This window comes from Prunus mume, linkage group LG1, assembly GCF_029339155.1.
Source record: "Prunus mume cultivar Tortuosa linkage group LG1, ASM2933915v1, whole genome shotgun sequence".
Taxonomy (NCBI): Eukaryota; Viridiplantae; Streptophyta; class Magnoliopsida; order Rosales; family Rosaceae; genus Prunus; species Prunus mume.
This window is the reverse complement of record NC_142698.1, coordinates 21098579-21120922: the sequence shown is the minus strand read 5'-3', so window position 1 is coordinate 21120922 and position 22344 is coordinate 21098579. Positions and strand designations below refer to the sequence as shown.

Below are 22344 nucleotides of genomic sequence, written 5' to 3'. Positions count from 1 at the left end.
AACGGTTGATAGACCAAAGCCCAAAATCCAACCACCGGTACACAAAATACGAGGTTTACTTCCTCTGCTAAAACCCTACCCTCAACCATCTCTCTGCCTTTGAATCCCAAAAAAGAAGAAATGCTATTGTTAGCTCGAAACCACTCTTTCTCAAAGCTAAAACCCCTCCTTTCTCTCTCTCTGATTTCCCATTCTTTCACAACCCAAACCCCATATTCTCATTTCACTTCAATCCCAAAACCCCATTTCCAAAACCCCACAAATTCTCAACCTTTACCATTCTCAACCATCTTCTTCAAACCCTTCTCTTCATCTAAATCGTTGCCCTTGAACCGTGAAGGGAATTACGATGAAGCCACTACCCAAGCTCACCTCGTCTGCCCTGGTTGTGGCGTTCACATGCAGGACTCCGACCCTAAAAACCCTGGCTTCTTCCTCAAACCCTCGAAAAAGGATCCAAGGACTTATCGATTGGGTGCCCATCTAGAGCATGTTGCGCACGAGCCAGAATTCAACAATTCCCTCAAAAGGGGTCTCATAATCGACCCCGAAAACTTGAGCTCTGAATCCAATTTGGTCGAACTCAAGCCGGAGAAACCGGTGGTCTGTGCACGGTGCCACTCTCTGAGGCATTACGGTAAAGTGAAGGATCCAACGGTGGAGAACTTGCTTCCCGATTTTGATTTTGATCATACGGTTGGGAGGAAGTTGGCATTAGCCTCTGGGACCCGATCAGTGGTGCTAATGGTGGTGGACGCTGCAGACTTTGATGGGTCGTTTCCCAAAAAGGTTGCCAAGTTGGTCTTCGGATACAATCGAGGAGCATTCAGCAGCTTGGAAACAGGGAAAGTCAGGGAATGTGCCAAGAGTGGTGCTTGTGGTAACAAAGATTGATCTTTTGCCAAGTTCATTGTCACCAACAAGGTTAGAGCATTGGGTTAGGACAAGAGCAAGGGAGGGCGGAGCCAATAAGTTAACGAGTGTGCATTTGGTGAGTGCTGTTAGGGATTGGGGGTTGAAAAATCTTGTTGATGATGTTGTTAGCTTGGCAGGACCAAGAGGGAATGTGTGGGCAATAGGCGCACAGAATGCAGGGAAGAGTACGTTGATAAATGCAATTGGGAAGCATGTTGGTGGGAAGATTACGCATCTGACAGAAGCGCCTGTGCCCGGAACAACATTGGGAATTGTTAGAGTGGAAGGTGTACTTCCTGGTCATACCAAGTTGTTTGATACGCCGGGGCTTTTGAATCCTCATCAGATTACAACCAGATTGACAAGAGAAGAACAGAGTCTTGTAAACATTAGCAAGGAATTGAAACCAAGGACATACAGGATCAAGGTAAGCATGCTTGATCATACCTGCCCCTTACGGGGCTCTATTGCTGATTTTACTAATTTTATCTGTACTGAGTGATTTGTTGATTTTCTTTAATAGATTGCTTGATCAACACCTACAAAGGTGAAGTGGGAAAGTCTTGTTGCTTTTTTGTATAACTGAACAAATGGTCTAAAATTGTGGACAACTTCAGTGCAGTTATTTCTTGTGTATTTGGTTATTTAAGTTTTTGAACTTTGAATTGGGTTGTGTTGTAGGTCTCTTTGTTAACTTATAGTAATCTGTTTCTCCTAATGTGAATAAGGTAATAAAACGCAAATCATATTTTACAGATAGAATTAGAAAGCACTACTTTTGGTAGTATTGTAGTTAATAAGCACCCATTGCTTCAATTGTCTAAGTGTGATCTTGGTTTTTAACACTGTACAATCCCAAGTTTAGTTTGTACTTTGTACACATGAATCATCTCAAGTTCACAACATTTGGAACCATGTGAACAATATGATACAAGTTCCAATGTCGTTTTGCATGGAAAATCCAGTGATCAAAGAATGAAGGGCTTTTCTGTTGATGTTCAGAAGCATATTTACTGAGTTTGTATCTCACTAGAAAGCTGATTACTTGATGGAATTGGAAGTTCATTTAATTTTGAATAAAGTATATTATTTTGTTTCTCATAAAAAATAAAGTAGTTGTCTTGTGTTAATTTTTGGAATCTGTTCAGATGCATATACCATCATCCATTCCAGGATTTCTTTGTTGCTAATTTACGTTCCATGTAAATTATAAATATTCGTTTCATTTTTCATAGCCCATTTATTGTCCTTTGGTTCAGGATGGTTATTCAGTTCATATTGCTGGGCTTATGAGGCTGGATATAGAAGAATCATCAGTAGATACTGTTTATGTTACAGCATGGGCATCTCCTTATCTTCCATTACACATGGGAAAAACCGAAAATGCATGTACAATGGTAGAGGAACATTTTGGTCGTCAATTACAGGTATTAGCACTAGTTGAGGAGTGATGGTTCTCCAATTCCTTGGTTTTCTAGTCTAATAATCATTAGTCTTATTCATTTTTAACATGTTACCATTGGAGATTTTTTCAACTCACAAATACCGATAAGCTCTCTATATATAATACCTGTGGCTTCTCAAGGTCCGACTCTCTATTAGTATAATACCAGGTTGTTTAGTGATTTTTTTATGTTTTAGACTTTTCCGAATTCCCTATTACTTTTTTCATTTTTTTTCTTCTGATGAAAAGTTTACTCAAGATTAAGAGATATGTATAGGCATCTGCCTTGTTAACTCCAATTTATCGAGCATTCCTAACTGCTTAAAATATTGGGCCTAGTTATGATGCTTCCATCCTGTAGGTATGAGACTAAAATCAAAGATATGCTTATCATTTAAAGTATAGGAAAATGCATGATATTGTTGTATGCATATATAATTCTGATGCCAAAATGAACTGTTTCAGCCACCAATTGGAGAGACTAGAGTCAAGGAGCTTGGGAAGTGGGTGAGAAAGGAATTTCAGATCAGTGGAAACAGTTGGGATTCAAGTTCGGTGGATATTGCTGCTGCAGGTCTTGGTTGGTTTGCTGTTGGACTTAAAGGAGAGGCAGTTTTGAGTGTTTGGACGTATGATGGTATTGACATTGTTCTTCGCAATGCATTGCTTCCTAATAGATCATACATTTTTGAAGTTGCTGGTTTTACAGTCTCTAAAATTGTCTCTAAGGCTGACCAAGCTTCAAATAAGCCACACCACCGAAGTGAGAAGAAGAGGAAACAAAGTGACCAAAAGGAATCTGTTGCTTGCTGATTCATCATATTAACAATTGAAGCTGGTAAAGGATATGTGGCAGTTCTTATCAAAACAGGTGAAAGTGTTGTAACAATTTATGGTTGATAATACTACAGGTGAGAAATGTCGAGTAAACAACATCAACCTTTTATTAGAATGACAAAGCTAGGCGTCCTATTTGAGCCACAGATGAAATGGTTGATGCTTTCTCTGACTATAAGTGGGGTGGATGTTCCAAATTGGAAATTATCTTTCTCCAGCAACCATATCAAGAACAGCTCGAAGGCATTGTTTTGTACTGCACTTACCACTAAAGTAAAATACGGCTTGCAAAGGGATGAACATGCCGTATTTCGAGTGAAAGCATATGAGAGCTAACTGTCTCATGCTCATTTGATGGGCCTATCTTAGAATTTCTTATTTATTATTCTTCTCTCTGTAAATTGTAAGTGTGAAAAGTTGAGTCTCAGTTTAGAGCTGTTTTGGTATGAAGTTAATGCTTTTTCACTGTTTTTACTTGGATGGCAAAAGGGCCAAAATATAATGACTGTTGAATGGTAAAATGAAGAAGCATCAATTGAAAAAGGCAAGCCACACAATGCTTAATTGTTGCAGACTTGCAGTCTCTGTTTGTGCAATTATTTCTAATTTTCTCAAAGATCATAATAGCTATGGCAAGGGAGCCAAAAATGACTAGATCAGTCTTATTCTTACTTTGATACGAACCCAAAAACAGAAGATATGCATATCGTTTGCTCTGCGCATACAGTTTGCGTTGGTGATCCAACTTTCTCCACGTGACAAACGTCACTCACTGTCTGTGGTGTGGTGTAGTTTGCATTTGGACCATTTTAAAATGATACGTAAAAAATGCACTGAAATTGAGTAGTCTTCCAAAGGGTGCTTATACGTGCAAGAGAGTCATTGTCTTCTTGTTTGATAGTTGAGGCAAGGATCATGGAACCCACCAAACCCATATCTAATATTATTAGATGGCTCCCGTTTATGACTGAGTTTGATTTGGATTCTACATGCATCTGAATGCCCTATAATGCCTGGCACCATATGACCAATCTATTCTCGTTTTGCATATTTCCTTATCGATAAAGAGGCAAATAATATCCTTGAATAATGAAATGCTTTAGATTTAGGTCATATCTGGGCTTGAACTTTCTAGCCAGATATCCAAAAAATGTAAATAAACCGACAAAACAATGATACAAGATGTGAAGAACACGTATATAATCCAACCTAGCTATAAGCAGAGAGTCTGCTACAATAATATTCACAAACCTACTCTGCTTACGTTGTGATGTTTTAGTAGCCAGCCACTACATGTGCATGAGGCCTTGTTCTAATAATATATTCAAATTCAGAAAGGAAACTTCTTTTCAATGTTAAGAGACAGTGAGACTAATCATTTCAGAGCAGTTGGGCATTCACCTGATATTTATGTATCACGAATGCAAAAGTCAGTCGCTTGTGGGCCTACATACAAGCTTTTCTAATTGTCCATACATGTGAGTCACGCAGTGTGCCTCCATGACCATGCATCTACGGTCAGAATGGTGCAAGCGCCCACTAAACGTATCAAAATCCATTATAATAATATTGGCCAGTTGGTATCCCCAATTGGGCAATCTGAAATTGCATGTAGCATCATTTGACCTTGTATTCTATGATTTATGTTTGTCGTTTGGTCATTGAGCTATTGACATTATTAGCCTCTGATTAATATATAATTGAACTACATTATGAATTAATACTTTTTCTTCATCTTATTTCTAATTCATTAAATTAATTAACTACTCGAAAACACACTAGAACATGTAATATTAAACTCATCACTTGTTGCCTCTTAACCAGCAAGGACATACCCTTCCAAAAATAGGGAAAAGAAACACGCAATATGTTCTGTCAGTTTGAATGCACGTATTGCGTGAGTGCACCGTCCTTCTTTGCAACAAATGCTTCTCTAGAGTATGATAAACTTTTGTATGTTCCGAGTACATTGACGTATCATTTAATATATATGGGACATGTGAAAATATTTTATTTTTATATCCTATGTGTATTGGATAATATTTCACACTTTCCATATTTATTGGCCAATTGAAGTACCCGAAACATATAAAATTTACTTCGAGCTAAAAGTTGTTAAAGCTCTGCTCCTATTGCTTCTCCGCTTCATCATCTTAAGATTCTTTCTCTTGCTGCCAATGCAAACAGAGAGTCCACAAGCATAGCGATTTTGAGTATTGAAGTGTTGCACTCTTGTTAAATTCTTATTCAGTAATTTGTTATAATATAAGTGAATATAAGGCATATTCTATAAGAGTGTTGCTATTTCCACCATCTGTCCTATTTCCCACTCCTAGGCTTTGAGTGGCCTTGGCCTCCACAAATTTTGATCTCACTTCTATTATATTATATATAACATATAAAATTTGTAATAAACAACTTATAATTTAAGTTAAAATTCCCTCTAAAACAAATTAGACATTACTAAATTAGAAACATTTAGATCTAAACATGTAACTATTGAATAATTAGGTGCTTTATAAACTTGTATTTTCTATTTTGGCCCCCCAACTTTACGATTCTAACTCCGCCCTTGCAATCTTTCTACCCACCATTATTCCTAAAATATCATTTGATGTGAGGAGCCTTTTTACTCACCACTTTAACTCAAAACTTGACAAATGTCTATTACTATAAGTATAATTAATTTTTTGTTTTAAAATTTTTTAAAGTTACTTAAAACCAAAAAATAAAGTCAACTAATAATAAAATAACATTTATAATTATTTTAAAAAAATCTCACTTTCTATTTCCCCCTTGGTAACACTAACGCCACGTCAATAAGTACCGAAAAGTTTTCTGACATGCGGCATGCCACCGTGGGAGTTGCAGTTGGGAACTTGGGACCAAACGAACGAGCTAATCTTTGTCCGCATTGCATTGATGATTATCGAACCATTTTCTTTTCAAAATTGTAATATTAAAGAACATAATTATTACGTGTCGCTGTCTTGTGTTTTTTTTCTTCTATTTTGTGAAAAATATTAAGATAATTGGTTATATTTGGTGCGAAATTCAATTTACAGTTAGCTCTCACCTCCTGTTTCTTTTAAGATCTGCTACTTCTTCTTCTTCTTCTTCTTCTTCTTCAGAGCGAGAGAGAGAGAGAAAGACAGAGAGATATTTTTTCGGAGCGGGTTAAGTAACACGGGTCGTGGGGGTCCTAATGGAGGGAAAATCTGATGCGGGTGGTGGTGTGAAATCGCCGCTGTTGGGGAGCGGTGGACGCAGTCGGCGACTGAGTCGTAGGAACTCATATAACTCACTCAGAAACGACTTCGTTTCCAGGCTCCCTGACAATGTTCGAGCTGGCCTCGACCCCGAGTCGCCTGAAGGCATCGACTACTCTCGAACCACAGGCTTAAACCGAGGTATCTCTCTCCCCAAAACTCTGTTTGGTAACTCAGAAAATGTAGGAAAATATTTGTGGTTCTGTAAAAGTTTTAATGCTTGGGCAACAAGTGTTCTTTACTTTTCTTTTTTGTTCTTTTGAATACAAGATTATTATGTTTAATTTGTTTTCCTTGGTTTTCTCTGCAACCAAACAAACAGAGCACAATTAGTTCTTGAAGTGTGTTTATTTGGTTTGTTAAGGACAATTGAATTGATCCTGTTAGTGCTTTAAATTGTAGGGGAGAAGGAATATTATGAAACCCAATTTGCAACACTTCAATCCTTTGAGGAGGTTGACTCTATAGTGCAAGAAGACTGTATCGACGAGGACGATCTCGAGGAACGAGCACAACATGAAAGAGCAATGAAGATTTCCAACTATGCTAATATACTTCTCTTGGGACTTAAGGTACTTAATTTGTCACTGCAATTAGTCAAATTCTAGTTATTTTTTTTTTTTTTTTTTTTTTTGTTTTAAAGAAGGCTTTTTGGGTTTGAATGGATGCAGTTGTGAGTATCATATATATATATATATGGTATGTTAAGAAACACAACAGTTTAGCTGTGATTTCATGTTGGCATTTGCACTGATAAGATAATGATTTTGGAATGTGTAGATCTATGCTACTATAAAGAGTGGGTCCATAGCCATTGCTGCATCAACACTAGATTCTTTACTAGATCTCTTGGCTGGTGGCATACTTTGGTTTACTCACCTGGCCATGAAAAACATCAATATCTATAAATATCCTATTGGGAAATTGAGGGTTCAGCCTGTTGGCATAATCATCTTTGCTGCTATCATGGCTACACTTGGTGTGTCATTCTAACTTTAGTTTCTTGCCCTTAGTATCTGTTGCTCTCTCTCTCTCTCTCTCTCACACACACACACACACACTTTGTTCTTATATAATCCTTTAGTTTCAACTTTGTTTGTTCAAGTAAATTTAAGGTGAAGGAGACCAAATTTCTGCCTTATTTCAGATTTTGGTCCAAATCAATTGGCAGCATCAAAGATCATGAGTAATGTCCAATCTAACACAGACCTGAAATATTTTGAGAATTTGATCATATGTTCCTCTTTCAAAAACATGTTAAGATAATCCTGAATTGATGTTAGTTTACAACCTAAACAACATAAACAAGGATCAAGTCATTGAATTCTTATAACATCTGATTGACACTTTTCTACAAGAACTGGAGCAATAGAGGTTTATGGTTTATATGTCTTACTGTCAGAGTGTAATGCAAAGAAACATTCCCTTCATGTGCTCAATCACACTTTGCTATGCAGGAAAATATATTAATTTTGAGGTGAATAATATGAGTCCTAGAAATTTCTTTGTAGTTATAACAGTGTACATGATGTGTATACTCAAAAGAACGAACTTTAGAGTCACACCAGAATGATAAAGGTATGCAATTAGGCTTGCAGGAAACTTATGCCCTTCCTTTTTCTTGTTCTTTTTCATTTCTTCTATAATTACCGGGGTTAACTTCCATATATAATTAAGCCAGACTATGTTGCATACTTAAACTTCAGACCAGCTTAACTTTTATACCCTTGCAATTCCTTACAGGGTTTCAAGTGTTGATCCAGGCTGTCGAACAACTAGTTACAGATGATCCCACTGAAAAGATGTCCTCGAGTCAATTGGTGTGGCTGTATGTAATTATGATATTTGCTACTGTGGTAAAACTTGCACTGTGGTTTTATTGCAGGAGCTCAGGAAACAAGATCGTTCGTGCCTACGCGAAGGTTTACTTAGCTTCTTTTTTTGTTAGTTTTCTCTGAATGGATTTAAGGGCTTCTACTTTTCTAAGTTACCTTACTTCATTGAATGTTGATTACCAGGATCACTATTTTGATGTGGTGACGAATGTAGTAGGATTAGTTGCTGCTGTTCTTGCTAATAGGTTCTACTGGTGGCTTGATCCTGCTGGTGCTATTCTCCTTGCTGTATACACGATTGTAAATTGGTCTGGAACTGTTATGGAAAATGCAGGTATTTTTCCAGCTTTTCATCACTGCCTTTTAATCTTCCAAAAATCTTGCATGACTTATTAAGATGGGGGAGTTCTCTCTCTTTATTCTTCCTTTTTCCTTACTATTCAAGTTGCTTCTACATAACCAATGGTCATGCTAGCTTTGCAGGGTTGCTAGTTGTGTGGTCAATCCCTTTATATCAACTCGGAGACCAGTTGTGAATTGGAAAATCTTCTTGTTTTCTTGAGTGTGCATATTATTGTATCTTATTGGATGAGTTGAAAATATGTTCTTAATGATGCTTGACAGTACGCATTTGATAAAGTTTGTACTTCAACTATTTAACATGTGATCTGAAACATGCAGTTTCCCTCGTGGGACAATCAGCCCCTCCTGAATTCCTACAAAAACTGACATATCTTGTCATAATGCACCCTGAAGTGAAGCGTATTGACACAGTTCGTGCTTACACATTTGGTGTTCTTTATTTTGTGGAGGTTAGTCATATCAAACACAATTTCGATCTTAAATTATCATGATGGAAAACTTGTCACACGTTGTTATGCATACTGCATTCTATAACAAGAAAATAGCTTGAAAACTATTATGTTATTGAACAGGTTGACATTGAACTCCCAGAGGAGATACCCTTAAAAGAAGCACATGCAATTGGAGAAACCCTCCAGATAAAGATTGAGAAACTTCCCGAAGTTGAGCGAGCATTTGTTCATCTTGACTTTGAATGCGAGCACAAACCAGAACATTCTGTACTCGTCAAGCTTCCAAACACACAGCCCTGATTTGACAGTATCTCAGTAAACGGCCTTGTGGAAAACCTTTTAACTGTCTTCTGCAAAGGGCACTTCAAAGTGAGTGAGTATATTAGTTGGGAGGATGAAAGGTTTCAAAATCTGCAATAATCTATTTACTTTTCATACAAGTAATAACATAGAAGGAACTGAGACTGCGTGCCCTTTAAATTTTGGCTCTTATATATTAGGAAAGCAAATCAAGTGAATGGCTCTGTTTTTCTCTCTGTTCTTTTTCCATGACTTGGACACATTCCAAATGCCCTCTCTTGATCACTTTGAATGCATCTAATTGCCCTTGTCACATTCATATACACAAACAAATGCAAGTCAGATTTCTTCCTTCTCCAGTGGTGGATGTTATACAATGCTTCATATGTCCATGATTTGTTTTGCAGCGTCTACGTTAAAAGAAAAGGGCAAAAATCTTGTTCTGTTGCTGCCTCTTCCATATATCGAACTTCTTCAATTTTGCAGAATAAAAGTTCCTAAATGCGTGCTCTGTTAAGACGTAGAGAATATATTAAAAGTGCAACAAAATTCACATCCATTAAGCTAATATAATGTGCAGAGAGGAGCCCTGTTATGACAACACAATCGTAGTGGAAGGACGGCTACTATATAGTCTACATTATACATCTTTGGTTTCTTAACCCTTCTAAAATGATACACTGTATAGTACGATTAAAATGAATGGCACACGGCCAAAAATCAACTCTTTTGTGGGCAGCTCACGTTGATGTAGAACGACCTTGTTATGAGTTTGGCAATAGCCGACCATTGTACATCTTATCAAGTAACTGCTTTGCATCAGGCCTCCGAAGCAGACCTTTGTTGTTCGGTACACCAGTCCCTAAACAAACTGGACATACGAGTTTCCCCCGACCTGTCGACAACAACGGAAAATTACTCATCAAATAAAATACATATCCATACCAGTATGAAGAAAAAAAATACAATAAAAAAAGAGAGGCAAGAAAAAAGTTGTGTGCCAGTTGTAATAAAACACTAGACAATGTTGGTATGGGATGAAGAAGCAATGCTCTTCATTTACAACTGTAAACTATAATTTGCAATGGCTCTTAATTTTCTACTTGACTCATTTTCTGAGAATAAGTTGTGACAGAGTGCAAATGTCATAGAAGCCAAACGGAATTTTCTCCCTCAAGCAAACATGTTCCTATGGTACTAACCATTTGATGAAACAGAAATATGAGTACGGATGAGAGCTACTTACCATAACAGTTTGGACATTCTGTAAACTCGTACACATCTTTAGCCCGTTTTCTATTGAGAGCTTTCCATTTTCCTGTACCACCACACATATCACCTAAATGAAAAGCAAATTAACATCTCATGGACGAAGGGAATACCATAGTAACATAAAATCTAAATTTATGGAAAATGAAACCCAACTAACATACGTTTCTATTTTGTTTTTTTTCCTAAGGCACTCTATCCTTTCTTACATACGTATATATGTATAGGAGATCGATAGCTTCAAGAATAAGAACAAAATATCATTACACTCCAAGCAACATATCAACATCTAAAACTTCTTAACATAAAACAGCTAACACATGAAAGGAAGAAGCACATCTGTTTCTCCTCTCACAAGCCAAAGCATCAACCTCAAGTCATGAGCAAAAGAATTCCGAATCTTTGACTTTAACTACATATCAATCAGACTAACTACTCTTTTTACAAAGAAAACGACCAAAGAAAATAGGAACTCGCAGTTACCAAAAAGAATATAGGAACTTGCATATGAACAAAGAAAATCAATATGATACATTCAAAAAACAAACTTGAACAGTTAAAGTTGGTTTTCTAGCTGAACCTTTGGACCAATATAGTTAATGCACAATTTATCTGCACAAATGAACTTTTGGGGCAGAAATAGAATGCCCCAGAGGATTTCAGTTTTTACCAAGATAGTAAGTATCACAATCATGCCAGTACTGAACAAAATGTCATCATCATTTCCACTTCCGGTTTATAACTACAGAAATTATACTTACAAAGCACAGCGCCACTTCCCCCACAATTCCGGCAACCAGCTGGTCTCTCTTTTCCATCCAGTGCAAATGCCTTTGGAACGGAAGTAGAGATTGCAGAATTGCTTATCAAAGCAACGGTTGAACATAGGCATGTGAGACACCGTCGTCGAGAGATTGAGGCCTGAGATTCCTGTGATCACTGAACCTTTATAACTATATCTTGTTGAAAGTAAAAAGCCATTGCTATTGAATTTTACCATACCTTATAAAAAAAAAATATGATAAAACAAATAAGTTATTTCAGAAGTTCCAATGTATCACACCAATCTACAAAAGTTGAATTCTTGGAAAACAAAAAGTTCTAAGAAAACAGAACATGCACATAAAAGACGTATGATGTATCCACTAAAAAATTCTCCGTTACTGACACTGAGAATACATCAAAAGAAATGTCTCGAACAAAGTTGAGGCCCCTTTGCATCAGAGGAACTCATGCAAAAGGCTTTATCTTGTCTTGAACAAAAAACTAAAGCCATCAATTTCACATGGAGAATCATCTCTTGAGAACAAAATAGCCCATTTTTTACCATAAAGAGAAGGCAAAAGCAAGTGGTATCATTAAGAGCATGAATGAAGTTCAGCAGCACTTTGAGTTGAGAATCATCAAACAAAATTCATCCAAATGATATGTGCGAATGACATGAAAGCCATAAACAAATGGCCACCACTTATCCCCTTTCTCTATCTAATGCCATATTTTCTTGCAATCAGGCATACCTTCAGAATCAAATAAATCAATACCTTTGATGGTTTAGAAGAGTGGTCTGAATCCCCCGGACTGCAGCTGTCATTCTCAAGATTGGATCTTACATGAAACCCAACTGACTTTGTGTTGACTGCCAAATTGTTTACATACAAATGATAGTTAGAACCATCGCCCTTCCACCAATCATTGATCAAAGACATGAATCCGGTTTTTGCAACAGTCATGTGCTGCATGACAGATAGAGCTAAAAGCAAAATGTTCACTGGCTACAACTGAAAGGGCACATTTGAATGTTGAAATTCATCATCTTTCTTTCTCTGATCCAAAGGTACATATTATCATCAAGCAGTTAATGGTCTGAGTAGATGTTAAGGCTTAAGATTTCATGATATTACCTTGATTCAATTCTACACATAATATCAGTCTCTGAAATCCTTGTGCCCAAAAGAAAAGCAAACCCCATCCAAAATCTCTTCATATGGAAACTCATAGCGCGCAGAAAGCCCCAAATTTGAATTGAGACCAATTTGGAACACTTGAGAACAAAACAAAACCATAAAGCAGACCAGAAAAGACCAATTATTCATGAAATCTGGACGAACATTAGGTAAATTGGTCTCCCTTGTCTAATTTTTTTCCCCTAATGAAACTTGGGTACCCCAAAAGTAAACCAAAAATGAAAACACAGCAATATAGACAAAGCAAAACCAAGTAGTAAACAATTTGGTGAACGGAGGGCCAAAAGCAAACTAGCCCGTAAACTGCTTATCCACAAACCATGAGTTTAGTGCCGGTTGAGAGCTATACAAAATATATATGCATATATAGTGGGCAACAAGAAACCGAGACCTCATGCACACATGTGAATGAAGAATGAGATAAAGCAAAATACAGCTACTTGAAATTAAGGACTGTGCATGGAAATGACGAGAAATTGGCAGGCTCATTAAGTTCGTTAATGGGTACTAACTTTTAGAGAGAGAGAGAGAGAGAGAGAGCTCACAGTGGCATGGTGAGGATTTTGACAGGCGTTGTGGTATGGCTGAGAGATGAGAAGAAGAAGAAGAAGAAGATGACATCCTCTCTATCTCTCTGTCTGTCTGTCCATGTGTCTTCGCGGGGTACTCTTATTTATCATCTTCTTTGCTCTACTACACACATATGCATACGAACTCACATGTCATTTTTTCCAACCCAAAAAAACAGAAAAAGGAACTCACATATTATTTCTATTTTGGTCCAACCCTCGATATTATTTCTCGTTATCTCTAAGGTTTAACAAGATTGTTTACTATAAAATATGCACCATAAAAATTTATAAAATGAAAGTAGGAATTCTAAATTATACTTTTATTATATCAAATGTAGGGGTGGGCAACAAATGGCTTGAACTGTACAAACTGCTAAATTAAACCAATACGAGCAGTTTAGTTCGATTTTGAAACAAACCAAATCGATGGTTTAGCTCTGCTTTGGCCGGTTTGAAAATCGCTTAATTCGAACTCAATTACATGTTTTTAAATTATTTTTATACTTGTCATTTTCATTGGTTGTTACCATTTACTATCATGTTTCATGCTACACGATAAAACTGATTATTTAATATAAAAAATTAAAATCCCTAACTCATTCAAATTTAACTTAATCTCGCCCTCAATTTCTTCATCTTCAATAATAAAACGTTTTCCCAACTATTTAACGGTATAAACTTTCCCTCGTTCGATATATGTAAGACAATATATAAATCTTTTACGATGAGAAATTACCACTAGCAAGCGGGTCACAAAATGGGATTGGTTTGATTCAGTTACAGTACTAGTTTGAGGCAATCAAAACAGTGATTTAGCAAATCTAAATGGATTGGTTTTGATTCACTTTATCGCTAAGTACATTCGAGTCAAATGATTTGACCAAAAAAATTCGCTTAAGCACTTTTTTATTCTGAGCTTTGTTACATTTTCATATCATGGATTCGAAAACTTGTCCAATTTCTAAATAAATCTGATTAAAACTTCAAGGGAAGGAATCGGATGACGATGATAAGAGGGGCATTAGCAATGGGCATTTTTGCATTGTGCAAACGTGAGAGAGAACACATGAGGAACAGAACACTGCATAATTTAACTTTAAATTACTGGCGGGATCACAAAATAAAAGCCAACTATACGGCTCATAAAACATTTATCGTACAACATAATCTGTGCTGCTGCAGCTAACTCCTCTCGTTCAACATATTTTCTTACAAATCATTATCAACCCAGAGAGGGAGAAAACAAAATAACCAAATCTAAAAATATCGACTTACAAATTCCTGCCGATAACACAGGAATCAAGATACAGTTCGCCCGTAGCACAAACAAGCAAGATACAGATTCTTTGCCCATTTTTCCTGTGCAAAAGTAGACCAGAATTTAGAGTGAGGATATCAATAGTCTGATATTATTCTGTCTAGAAAAAAGGTTAAAAGAGTGTCACGGTCATTCACTTTAAAGAAAAACTTCATACCTTCACATGTGTGCTAGGAAATTGAGATGTACGCAAAGTCTCTTGAGTTTCATCACCAGGTTTGCGCTTGGGGACACTCAAGATGAGGGCTGCTTGATCCCAAGTTGCAGCTGTTGATGTTATCCGGAAACCATTATCCCAACGTCTGTGGATGCCTTCACTTGGATAGAGAAAATCCAGCTCCACAACCTATGAAAAGCCAATGGAAAATGAGAGGGTGGACACCAACTCGAAAACCAGAAAAGAAAAATAACTGCAAAATCAACATGCCTTAGCTATCATGAAATGCTACTGATCACGTTTTAAATACATAAAAAGTTGGCAGATCTCGTTGCCATTATATCTGGTTGGATGCACCATAAAATGGCCTAACGCAACCCATTTGCCACTATTTCTAGTCAAATTCAACCTGGAATAACAGTAAATATATCTGGTTAGCTTGCCTTTAGTCATATCCTAAAATATCAGTTTTATTTAGAATGGCCCTCACTAGATCAGTTGACACCTTGAAAAGATTCAATTTTCCCTCTTCTTATTCCCCGTCCAACATAGATTCAAATACTATGACTCAAGTTTTAAATGAAGCTTTTGAAAAGAGTTTCAAGACAACAACAAATGTTATTTGTGCCCCTCGGAGAAAGAGCAGTGGCTTCACACAAAAGTAGAAACACATTGCAGAGGGGCATATAGTGATTTGTAAAATCCACAATATCATATTATCATGCAATGAGAATAAAGTTGAGAAAGAGCATGATCATATGAGAAATTGAACTGCCAATGAAGAGAAGGCAGCGATTTCTCTGCAACCTGCTAGCATGGAAATATCAAATTAACACACTAACATTCCTGAAGAGAATAATAAGATGGGCACAGCTTACCTGATCACTGAAGCCAGCATTGCGAGACATAACAACACCCCACCGGCTCCCAGCAGTTGCCATTGAGGTCACATGAAATCCTTCTCTCCACTTCTTATTTATCCACTTGAAGGGGAAAGAATCACTTACTTTGTAAGACTGTTGCGTATACTGAGTTCCTGCAGAATTAGGGTCACAGTTCATAATCTACTGATTGAAAACGAACTGAATTGATGTGGATTTGCACACACATTCTGTCTAGTAATATCCAAATCTTTTTTCTTCTTCTTTTTTTGGGGTACAAAAGTCCACTGTATCTTACTCTGTTTACAAAATGACAAGATCCACTTCATAAAGAAAAACTATGCAATCCTTATCAATATACAACAAATAACAACCTTTGGTCAAAAGACTCAAAACATTAATGTCCAACACAAACCCATCCGTCACCAATGTGGAGAACCCTAAGAGGTGAGAAAAAAGAGAATCGTGGTTATCTTGATAATAACCACAGCATGTATGTCCCACAGCCATTGGAGCTTTCTGGGAACTTTAGGAAGAGGGAACCTAGACCTCAACAACTAAGAAGAACCAACCCAAACACCATACAGCAATCCAGAAAAAGAAAAGAAAGATTACTGCATGACCAGATTAAAGTTACACCAATATAGCATTAAAAGAACACATTGCAAAGAATAGATTCATTCTTTCTTTCCCAGCCAATTTTTTTCCTCAGCAATCATATATGACACAAAACTTTGGAGCATATTGCTAAAGCGTACATTACTGATATGAAAATGCAATCTGGCATGACAAAAAACAGGTCCACATAGGTCATGCAACTTTATTCATTAACGCAATTAAAGTTAGTAGATTAATGCCACAACTAATCACTACAGCAGTGTACCTTTTGACATCACCACAAGGGAACTTCCATTATTAGCACCAGCAATAGAACTAATGTAATAGTTCTTCTCCCATTGTTCCATTATCCATTCCTGTGTATTCAGAACAAACAGTCTGTCAATTTTTTGAGGAGTAAACATCTTATATGAACATAGACAAGCACAGGAATCCACCTTGTGCAAGAAGAAGGGTGAAAGCTCATAAACTTGGTTTGTAAAACCGGTTCCGGCATCCATAATAAGTGCCCAGAGATTAGAACAAGATGACACACAACTTATAAGCAGACCGTCTTGAATCCCTCTCTCCACATGTTGTGCCAACCTTGCATCAGCGACATTGTAATGATACCTAGTAATAAAAGATGATCAAGCCACGAGGAAAATTACAGGCAGGGATTCTTATTCAAATCACTTTTCCCTTTGATATGCAAGGAAAGAATGAAACTACACTATATATTGACCCCAAAAAAAAGTACAATGTTGCAAAAAGAATTTCTACCTCTGTTTCATCGGCATCCGAGCATTGTAAACTGAAATCCATTGTGTGGCAGGTACCCCTAGCCTAACTTTCTTCCTTGGCTGGCCATCATCATCTTCCTCAATATTCAATCTACCCCGTTTCTGGCCAACCTGACTAATAATCTAAAACAGTTCGCAATAAATTAATTTATAAGCCCAATGAACAAACAAAAGAAAGCTTTATATATTACAATATCCTAAAATACCTTCTGAGCGCCATCAATTTTGATTGGCCTTACAGCAGGATTTGATCCTATCAAACTCTCAAACAATGATATTAGCTTCGAATAGTTAGGCTCTTCATCAAATTTCATGTTCACCACAACCTCAAGAAATTGCCTTAGAGGTGGGGGGCAGAAGCAGCACAGCATTTCGGGAGATGTTGCCATCTTTTTTTTGCAAACTAGGAAAGATTTGTTATCACCCTGAAACAGGACCAAGTACAGTGCAGATAAATTTCATAATAAATCTCAATAAAGGAGAGTAAATCAGACTCTAAAATTAATCCCTCTTATATACCTGATAGCCCTGCCATGGTAACCTTCCCCGGTGGAGAAAAATGAGTGTATAAGCAAGAGATTCAAGATCATCTCTTCTACTAGCAGTTCTTCCCAAGTGAGCATGAACACTAGCATATCGAACAGTTCCTCTGGAGGTGAAACAGAAAAGATTTTAGGGCTAAAGATAGAAGAATTAGACTGAATACCATACCCCAAAAAATGCAGATATTACTTCACCTAAACATATCAGGACGTTGATCATAATCAACATGACCCCCATTAGTGTCTTTCCACTTTGTCGCTGTACAATCAGGTAATGAAGAAGACATAAGAAATGTAAGTAAATTAAATACCTGGAGAGAAGCCCTACAGATGAAAATAAATTAACTTACCTAGTCCAAGGTCAACAAGAAACAATTTCTTCTCTTGAGCCGTAGATGGCTGACCAAGTAAAAAGTTTTCTGGCTTTACATCTCCATGCACATAGCTAATGTCAACAAGTCATGATTTGAAATAAGTTAGAAATATAATAAAAAATTATTTTTGAAAGAAACAAAAAGCAATAGGATTGAAGAAATTTTAGTATTCATATTAATCCACAAGATTGGGACAACCAACACCAAAAAGTGAATAAAATTATCTGAGGCTGCATTGACATACCCTCTTGAGTGCATCTTCTCTAGAATTGATAAAGACTCGACAGCTATACAAGCTACCATTTCTGCAGACATCCTGTGTTCATTGGATTCAAACATAAACGAAAAATATAAGTAAAAATCTTTCAGAAAATTGAAGTCCAAGAATAGAAGAACATATGCGTGCTCTTCCACTTCAAAAACAGTTGTGAACAGATACCCACAGACTGAATCCAAAGCCATAACTATCCAATAACTCAAAATTTATTTCAGTGCTCTCTAGCATCTTAAGTATGAGTTTAGAAGATTTAATCCTTAAAATTGTGACTGAAAATAGGTTGCTTCAGCTGTGCCTCTATTCAGACCCCTCAGAATAAGCAGAAAAACATTTAAAACTGGAAATTTTCAGCTGAATCCTAAATGGCATATCCAGGTTTCAGATCTCGAGATAACAGCAAAACGAACGGATAATTTTTGGAAGAAAAGCAAAATAATCTTAAATACTCACGCTTGCCCTGAAGTATTCCATACATCCCATAAACTAGGCCCTAGCATGTCCATAACCTGCATATATGAAATAACAAATGTATTCGGTCCAAGGAAACAAGAAATTTCAACCCGTTACTGATACAAGAGATAGGACAGTTCATACCATGACATAATAGTCTCCTTGCTTTCCTTTATAGTGCACTTTAGGCACTCCATGACTACCACCAAGAGTGCTGTTCAAAAACAAAAAACGACCGATTTATAAAAAAATTAGCAAGTGTACATGTATAGATACTGATAAATGAACCTAAGCATATCACCCAGGGAAGAAAACAATGGAAAAACTAAAAATCTAATAGAAAGAAAAAGACTCACTTGTAAACTTGCCACTCATATGGAGGACCATAAGTACAGCCTTTGCTGTTTCTGTGCTCGAATTTAAGTGCTACCTGATAAATACATAAATCGCAAAGAAATTCATAAGGACAATTACTGATAAAGAAAACAAGATAAATTCTGAATGGTACAGCCTTCTTTCAACATGAGAAAATATGAACTTACCTCAATAGCACCAGGACCGCTTGTACGATCAACTCCACCCGTAACACGACGACCAACAAACACCTGGCCAAAGCCACCTTTGCCCAGCTTCCTCTCTACCTTATAGAGTGGTGACCCTCCTACTTGAACCTTAGAAAGTGGAAATTTGGAAATTTTCCAGAACATATATCACCATTAAAATAAACATACCAAAGTTGAAACATAATCTCTTTCTTTTTATGTGAAATTTAAAAATGTTACAACAAAATTCATCATTTAAGTTACACCAAAGCATTCATTTAAAGACTACCATCATTAAGCTAATCCACTCCAGTGCATTCTTTCAGTTAAAGTGACCCGCTTAGTTGAAGAACAAGATAAAAAATTGGATATATAAAAACACAAAAATGCACATAGAAAACATCTATAAACTTAAAAATGACCACTTCACTGGATCCCTTAAAGGAAACTTACTGATTAGGATCTCATTCTTACAAGGAAACACAAGAAATGCTTCCAACATAATTAAATATAGCCTACTACCTGAACAATTAAAGAACAGTGAAAAAAGTAAACACATTTCATCAGCAGCAACCCACCCCAAGTTCCCAACTGAAATAAAATAACAATACACAATATAACGCCACCAAAAGCATCATTATAGCGAGAAACTACCCGTACCTTTTCGGGAAAAGGTGCAGTACTGCCCTCTTCTTCTTGCCCAGCAGCCTTATTAGCACTCAAGCCACCACTATCGTCAGCCATCACAGCTTTCTTATCTTCCTCGACTATTTCTTTTCCCTTTTTGCCCTCGGAATCGGAGTCCTTCTCCGATATCACAATCACACGGTCTTCCTGCTCCGGCTCCGGGTCCGGCTCCTGCTTCTCCTCTTCTTTCAATTTTCTCACTGCCAACCTTGTCCTCGGCCTCACCACGGCCTCAGCGGCTTCTCGGGCGACCGTGGCACGGGTCCTCCGCGAGGGCGGCGGTAGGTCCGACGGCTTGTGAGCTACCCTAGCGCGGCCTCGGCGGACTCCTCTGCGAAGCTCCGGCATTGCTCAAACCCATAAAATGAATTCGTACGGTGCTTCAACGATTCGATCATTATATTAATCCCGCGAAGCTTTGAGAGTCTTGGGCATGGCTGAAATTTGAATAAATCAGTCGGGGAAGAGTGGAATTAGAGGAAATCGGAGGTGAATTGGGTCGGGGTGAGGTTCGATTGGAGATAATTACGGTTTGATTGCAGAGGTTGACATTTGGGGGTTAGGGTTTGGTAGAGAGGGCAAGAGAGAGAGAGAGATAGAGGTAGAGGCAGAGGCGCCGAGTCCAACTGTAGGACGATGCGGGAAAGCAGAGAAAACCAAATGAGAAAGGAGGGTTTCGTTTTGGGTGTGGACCGTGTGGTAGGACAAAATGGACAATCGTCAAATTGGTGAACTCACCAAATGTCTAGAAAAAGAAGAAAATAAATAAATTATTGGCGGATTAAACCTTAATTTTCCTTTGCCAATGAAGCTATTTAATGCTAACTTCTCTACTTAAAGTTGGAAGATATTTGGACATATAAGTTTAGTCAAGTTTGTTAGAGTGAATGTGCTACTCAGTCTGTATTCGAGTTAAAGTTGTGTGTCCCTCCCTTTGTACCTGAGTTTAATCTCCTTTTTCATATATTAGAGTAATTTAGAATATTACATTTTCAATAATTCAAATGATTATTAACATTTGCTTCTTCCTTATTTTATTTTTATTTTATTTTTAAGTATAGAAAATTTCATGTGCTCAATGCGATTCTCGTGGCACAAATGACAAAGTATTGAATGTGTGCACGATATACATGACATATATGATGCGTACAACAAGAAGAAACTTGTTAATATATCAATCAAGAGGTTTGGTAAGCCTTTCTCTTCCTTCCTTCCTTTCCCCTGCTTGTTTGATTTGAGGAGTTTTATTTTTATTTTTGGGTCGAAGATTTGAGGAATTCATGGCATGCTGCTGGCGATCATCAACTGACCGTTCTCAGCTTTTCATCTTATTTCATCTCTATATTACACAATTGACAATCCTCATCCTCTCATCATAATTTGAATTTACATGATTTGTGTGTTTTTTACTTGATTTTATATTTCTATTAACCTTCTTGGCTCTAAAACTTGTGATTTTGCTACCATAACAGCTCATGAAAATACATGATAAATTCTTAAGTTTTCTTGTGGGCTTTTTTTTTCAATCGAATTAGCAATTAGGTGAGTCTCTGACCCTAACTATTAGGTTACCTTCGTTGTTAGGATTCTTGGCTCCACCATTACTTACTATGACACAAATCCCGCCTCTTTAACCAAAGTTTTCTTTTTACAAATTTTTTTATGACTTACTCGCAATCACATCTTAGTAACTAATTGGTAAAGGGTAATATATCAAAATTTATAATCGAAGAAAAAGAAAGATTGAGAGAGATGGGCATAACTAATTGGTAAAGGGTAATATATCACATCTTAGTAACTTTTGTATGACTTAGTGCCCGTTTGGCATTGTTTATTTGGGGTGATAAGTGATTTTAAAAAAAATTGAGAAGCCTAACCTGTTTGGTAAACTATAAGAAAATTACTTATTGTTAAAAATTGCTGTGAGAGAAAGCTATAAGGGAAAGCAGCTAATGAGGTACTTTCATTTTCTGATTATGCAGAATCAGTTTGAAGAGGTGCTGAATTTAATGATTATGCGGCAATCATTTTCTAATTATGCGTAAAATAAATACCAACAACACTTGTAACAAAAATTTTACCAAATGCCAAACTGCTTTCTCTTACAGCTGATTTCTCTCACAAAAATCTAACAACGATTATTTTCACAAAGACAAAGAATGCCAAACTAGCCCTTACTCTCACTTCAGCCTTCACCGCTAAAGTTGGTTTTTGAGGACTAAGGGGTTGTTTAGCTTGGCCTGACTTGGACTAAATTTAGTATCATGTTTATTTCATCTAATTCTAATCTTAGATGAGATTGCTAATACTGGGCCCACCAAAAACACCTCCTTAGGAGAGGACTACTAAACCCATGTGGAAATGGATGATTAACTAGTCTCATGCTCACCAATGTATAAAATGCATATATTATATTGTAATACTAATAACATATATTATTATTATTATTATTATTATTACTATTACTACATATACATATACTATAATATACATATA

The 22344-nt window shown here is 36.9% G+C and overlaps 4 protein-coding genes across 4 annotated transcripts; 2 read left to right on the top strand and 2 right to left on the bottom strand.

The window, feature by feature from the left end:
* The first annotated feature begins 6 nt into the window (after positions 1 to 6).
* On the top strand, positions 7 to 3661 carry LOC103326371 (P-loop containing nucleoside triphosphate hydrolases superfamily protein). Its single transcript, XM_008228618.2, is given in 4 exon segments — positions 7 to 804; positions 806 to 1342; positions 2175 to 2342; positions 2825 to 3661. Coding segments are annotated over 4 exon segments (1737 nt in total). The 5' UTR covers positions 7 to 120; the 3' UTR covers positions 3173 to 3661.
* A 2531-nt stretch (positions 3662 to 6192) lies between these two features.
* Positions 6193 to 9774, top strand: LOC103326279 (metal tolerance protein 4-like). The gene is made up of 7 exons (XM_008228531.3): positions 6193 to 6606; positions 6868 to 7037; positions 7246 to 7444; positions 8209 to 8387; positions 8484 to 8634; positions 8982 to 9112; positions 9236 to 9774. Exons 1-7 carry the CDS (start codon positions 6402 to 6404, stop codon positions 9413 to 9415), a joined length of 1215 nt encoding a protein of 404 aa, XP_008226753.2. The 5' UTR covers positions 6193 to 6401; the 3' UTR covers positions 9416 to 9774.
* Positions 9775 to 9947: 173 nt separating this feature from the next.
* EDA3 (DnaJ/Hsp40 cysteine-rich domain superfamily protein) lies at positions 9948 to 13351 on the bottom strand. Its single transcript, XM_008228418.3, has 5 exons — positions 13194 to 13351; positions 12226 to 12320; positions 11446 to 11614; positions 10662 to 10754; positions 9948 to 10310 (listed from the first exon to the last, which is right to left on the bottom strand). Exons 1-5 carry the CDS (start codon positions 13267 to 13269, stop codon positions 10180 to 10182), a joined length of 564 nt encoding a protein of 187 aa, XP_008226640.1. The 5' UTR covers positions 13270 to 13351; the 3' UTR covers positions 9948 to 10179.
* Positions 13352 to 14287: 936 nt separating this feature from the next.
* LOC103326014 (Protein kinase family protein) lies at positions 14288 to 20570 on the bottom strand. Its single transcript, XM_008228253.2, has 16 exons — positions 19822 to 20570; positions 19162 to 19290; positions 18976 to 19049; positions 18764 to 18833; positions 18620 to 18675; positions 18137 to 18208; positions 17869 to 17963; positions 17714 to 17777; positions 17496 to 17625; positions 17183 to 17401; positions 16957 to 17099; positions 16632 to 16806; positions 16460 to 16550; positions 15574 to 15731; positions 14696 to 14884; positions 14288 to 14579 (listed from the first exon to the last, which is right to left on the bottom strand). Exons 1-16 carry the CDS (start codon positions 20194 to 20196, stop codon positions 14520 to 14522), a joined length of 2100 nt encoding a protein of 699 aa, XP_008226475.2. The 5' UTR covers positions 20197 to 20570; the 3' UTR covers positions 14288 to 14519.
* Between the last annotated feature and the right edge of the window lie 1774 nt (positions 20571 to 22344).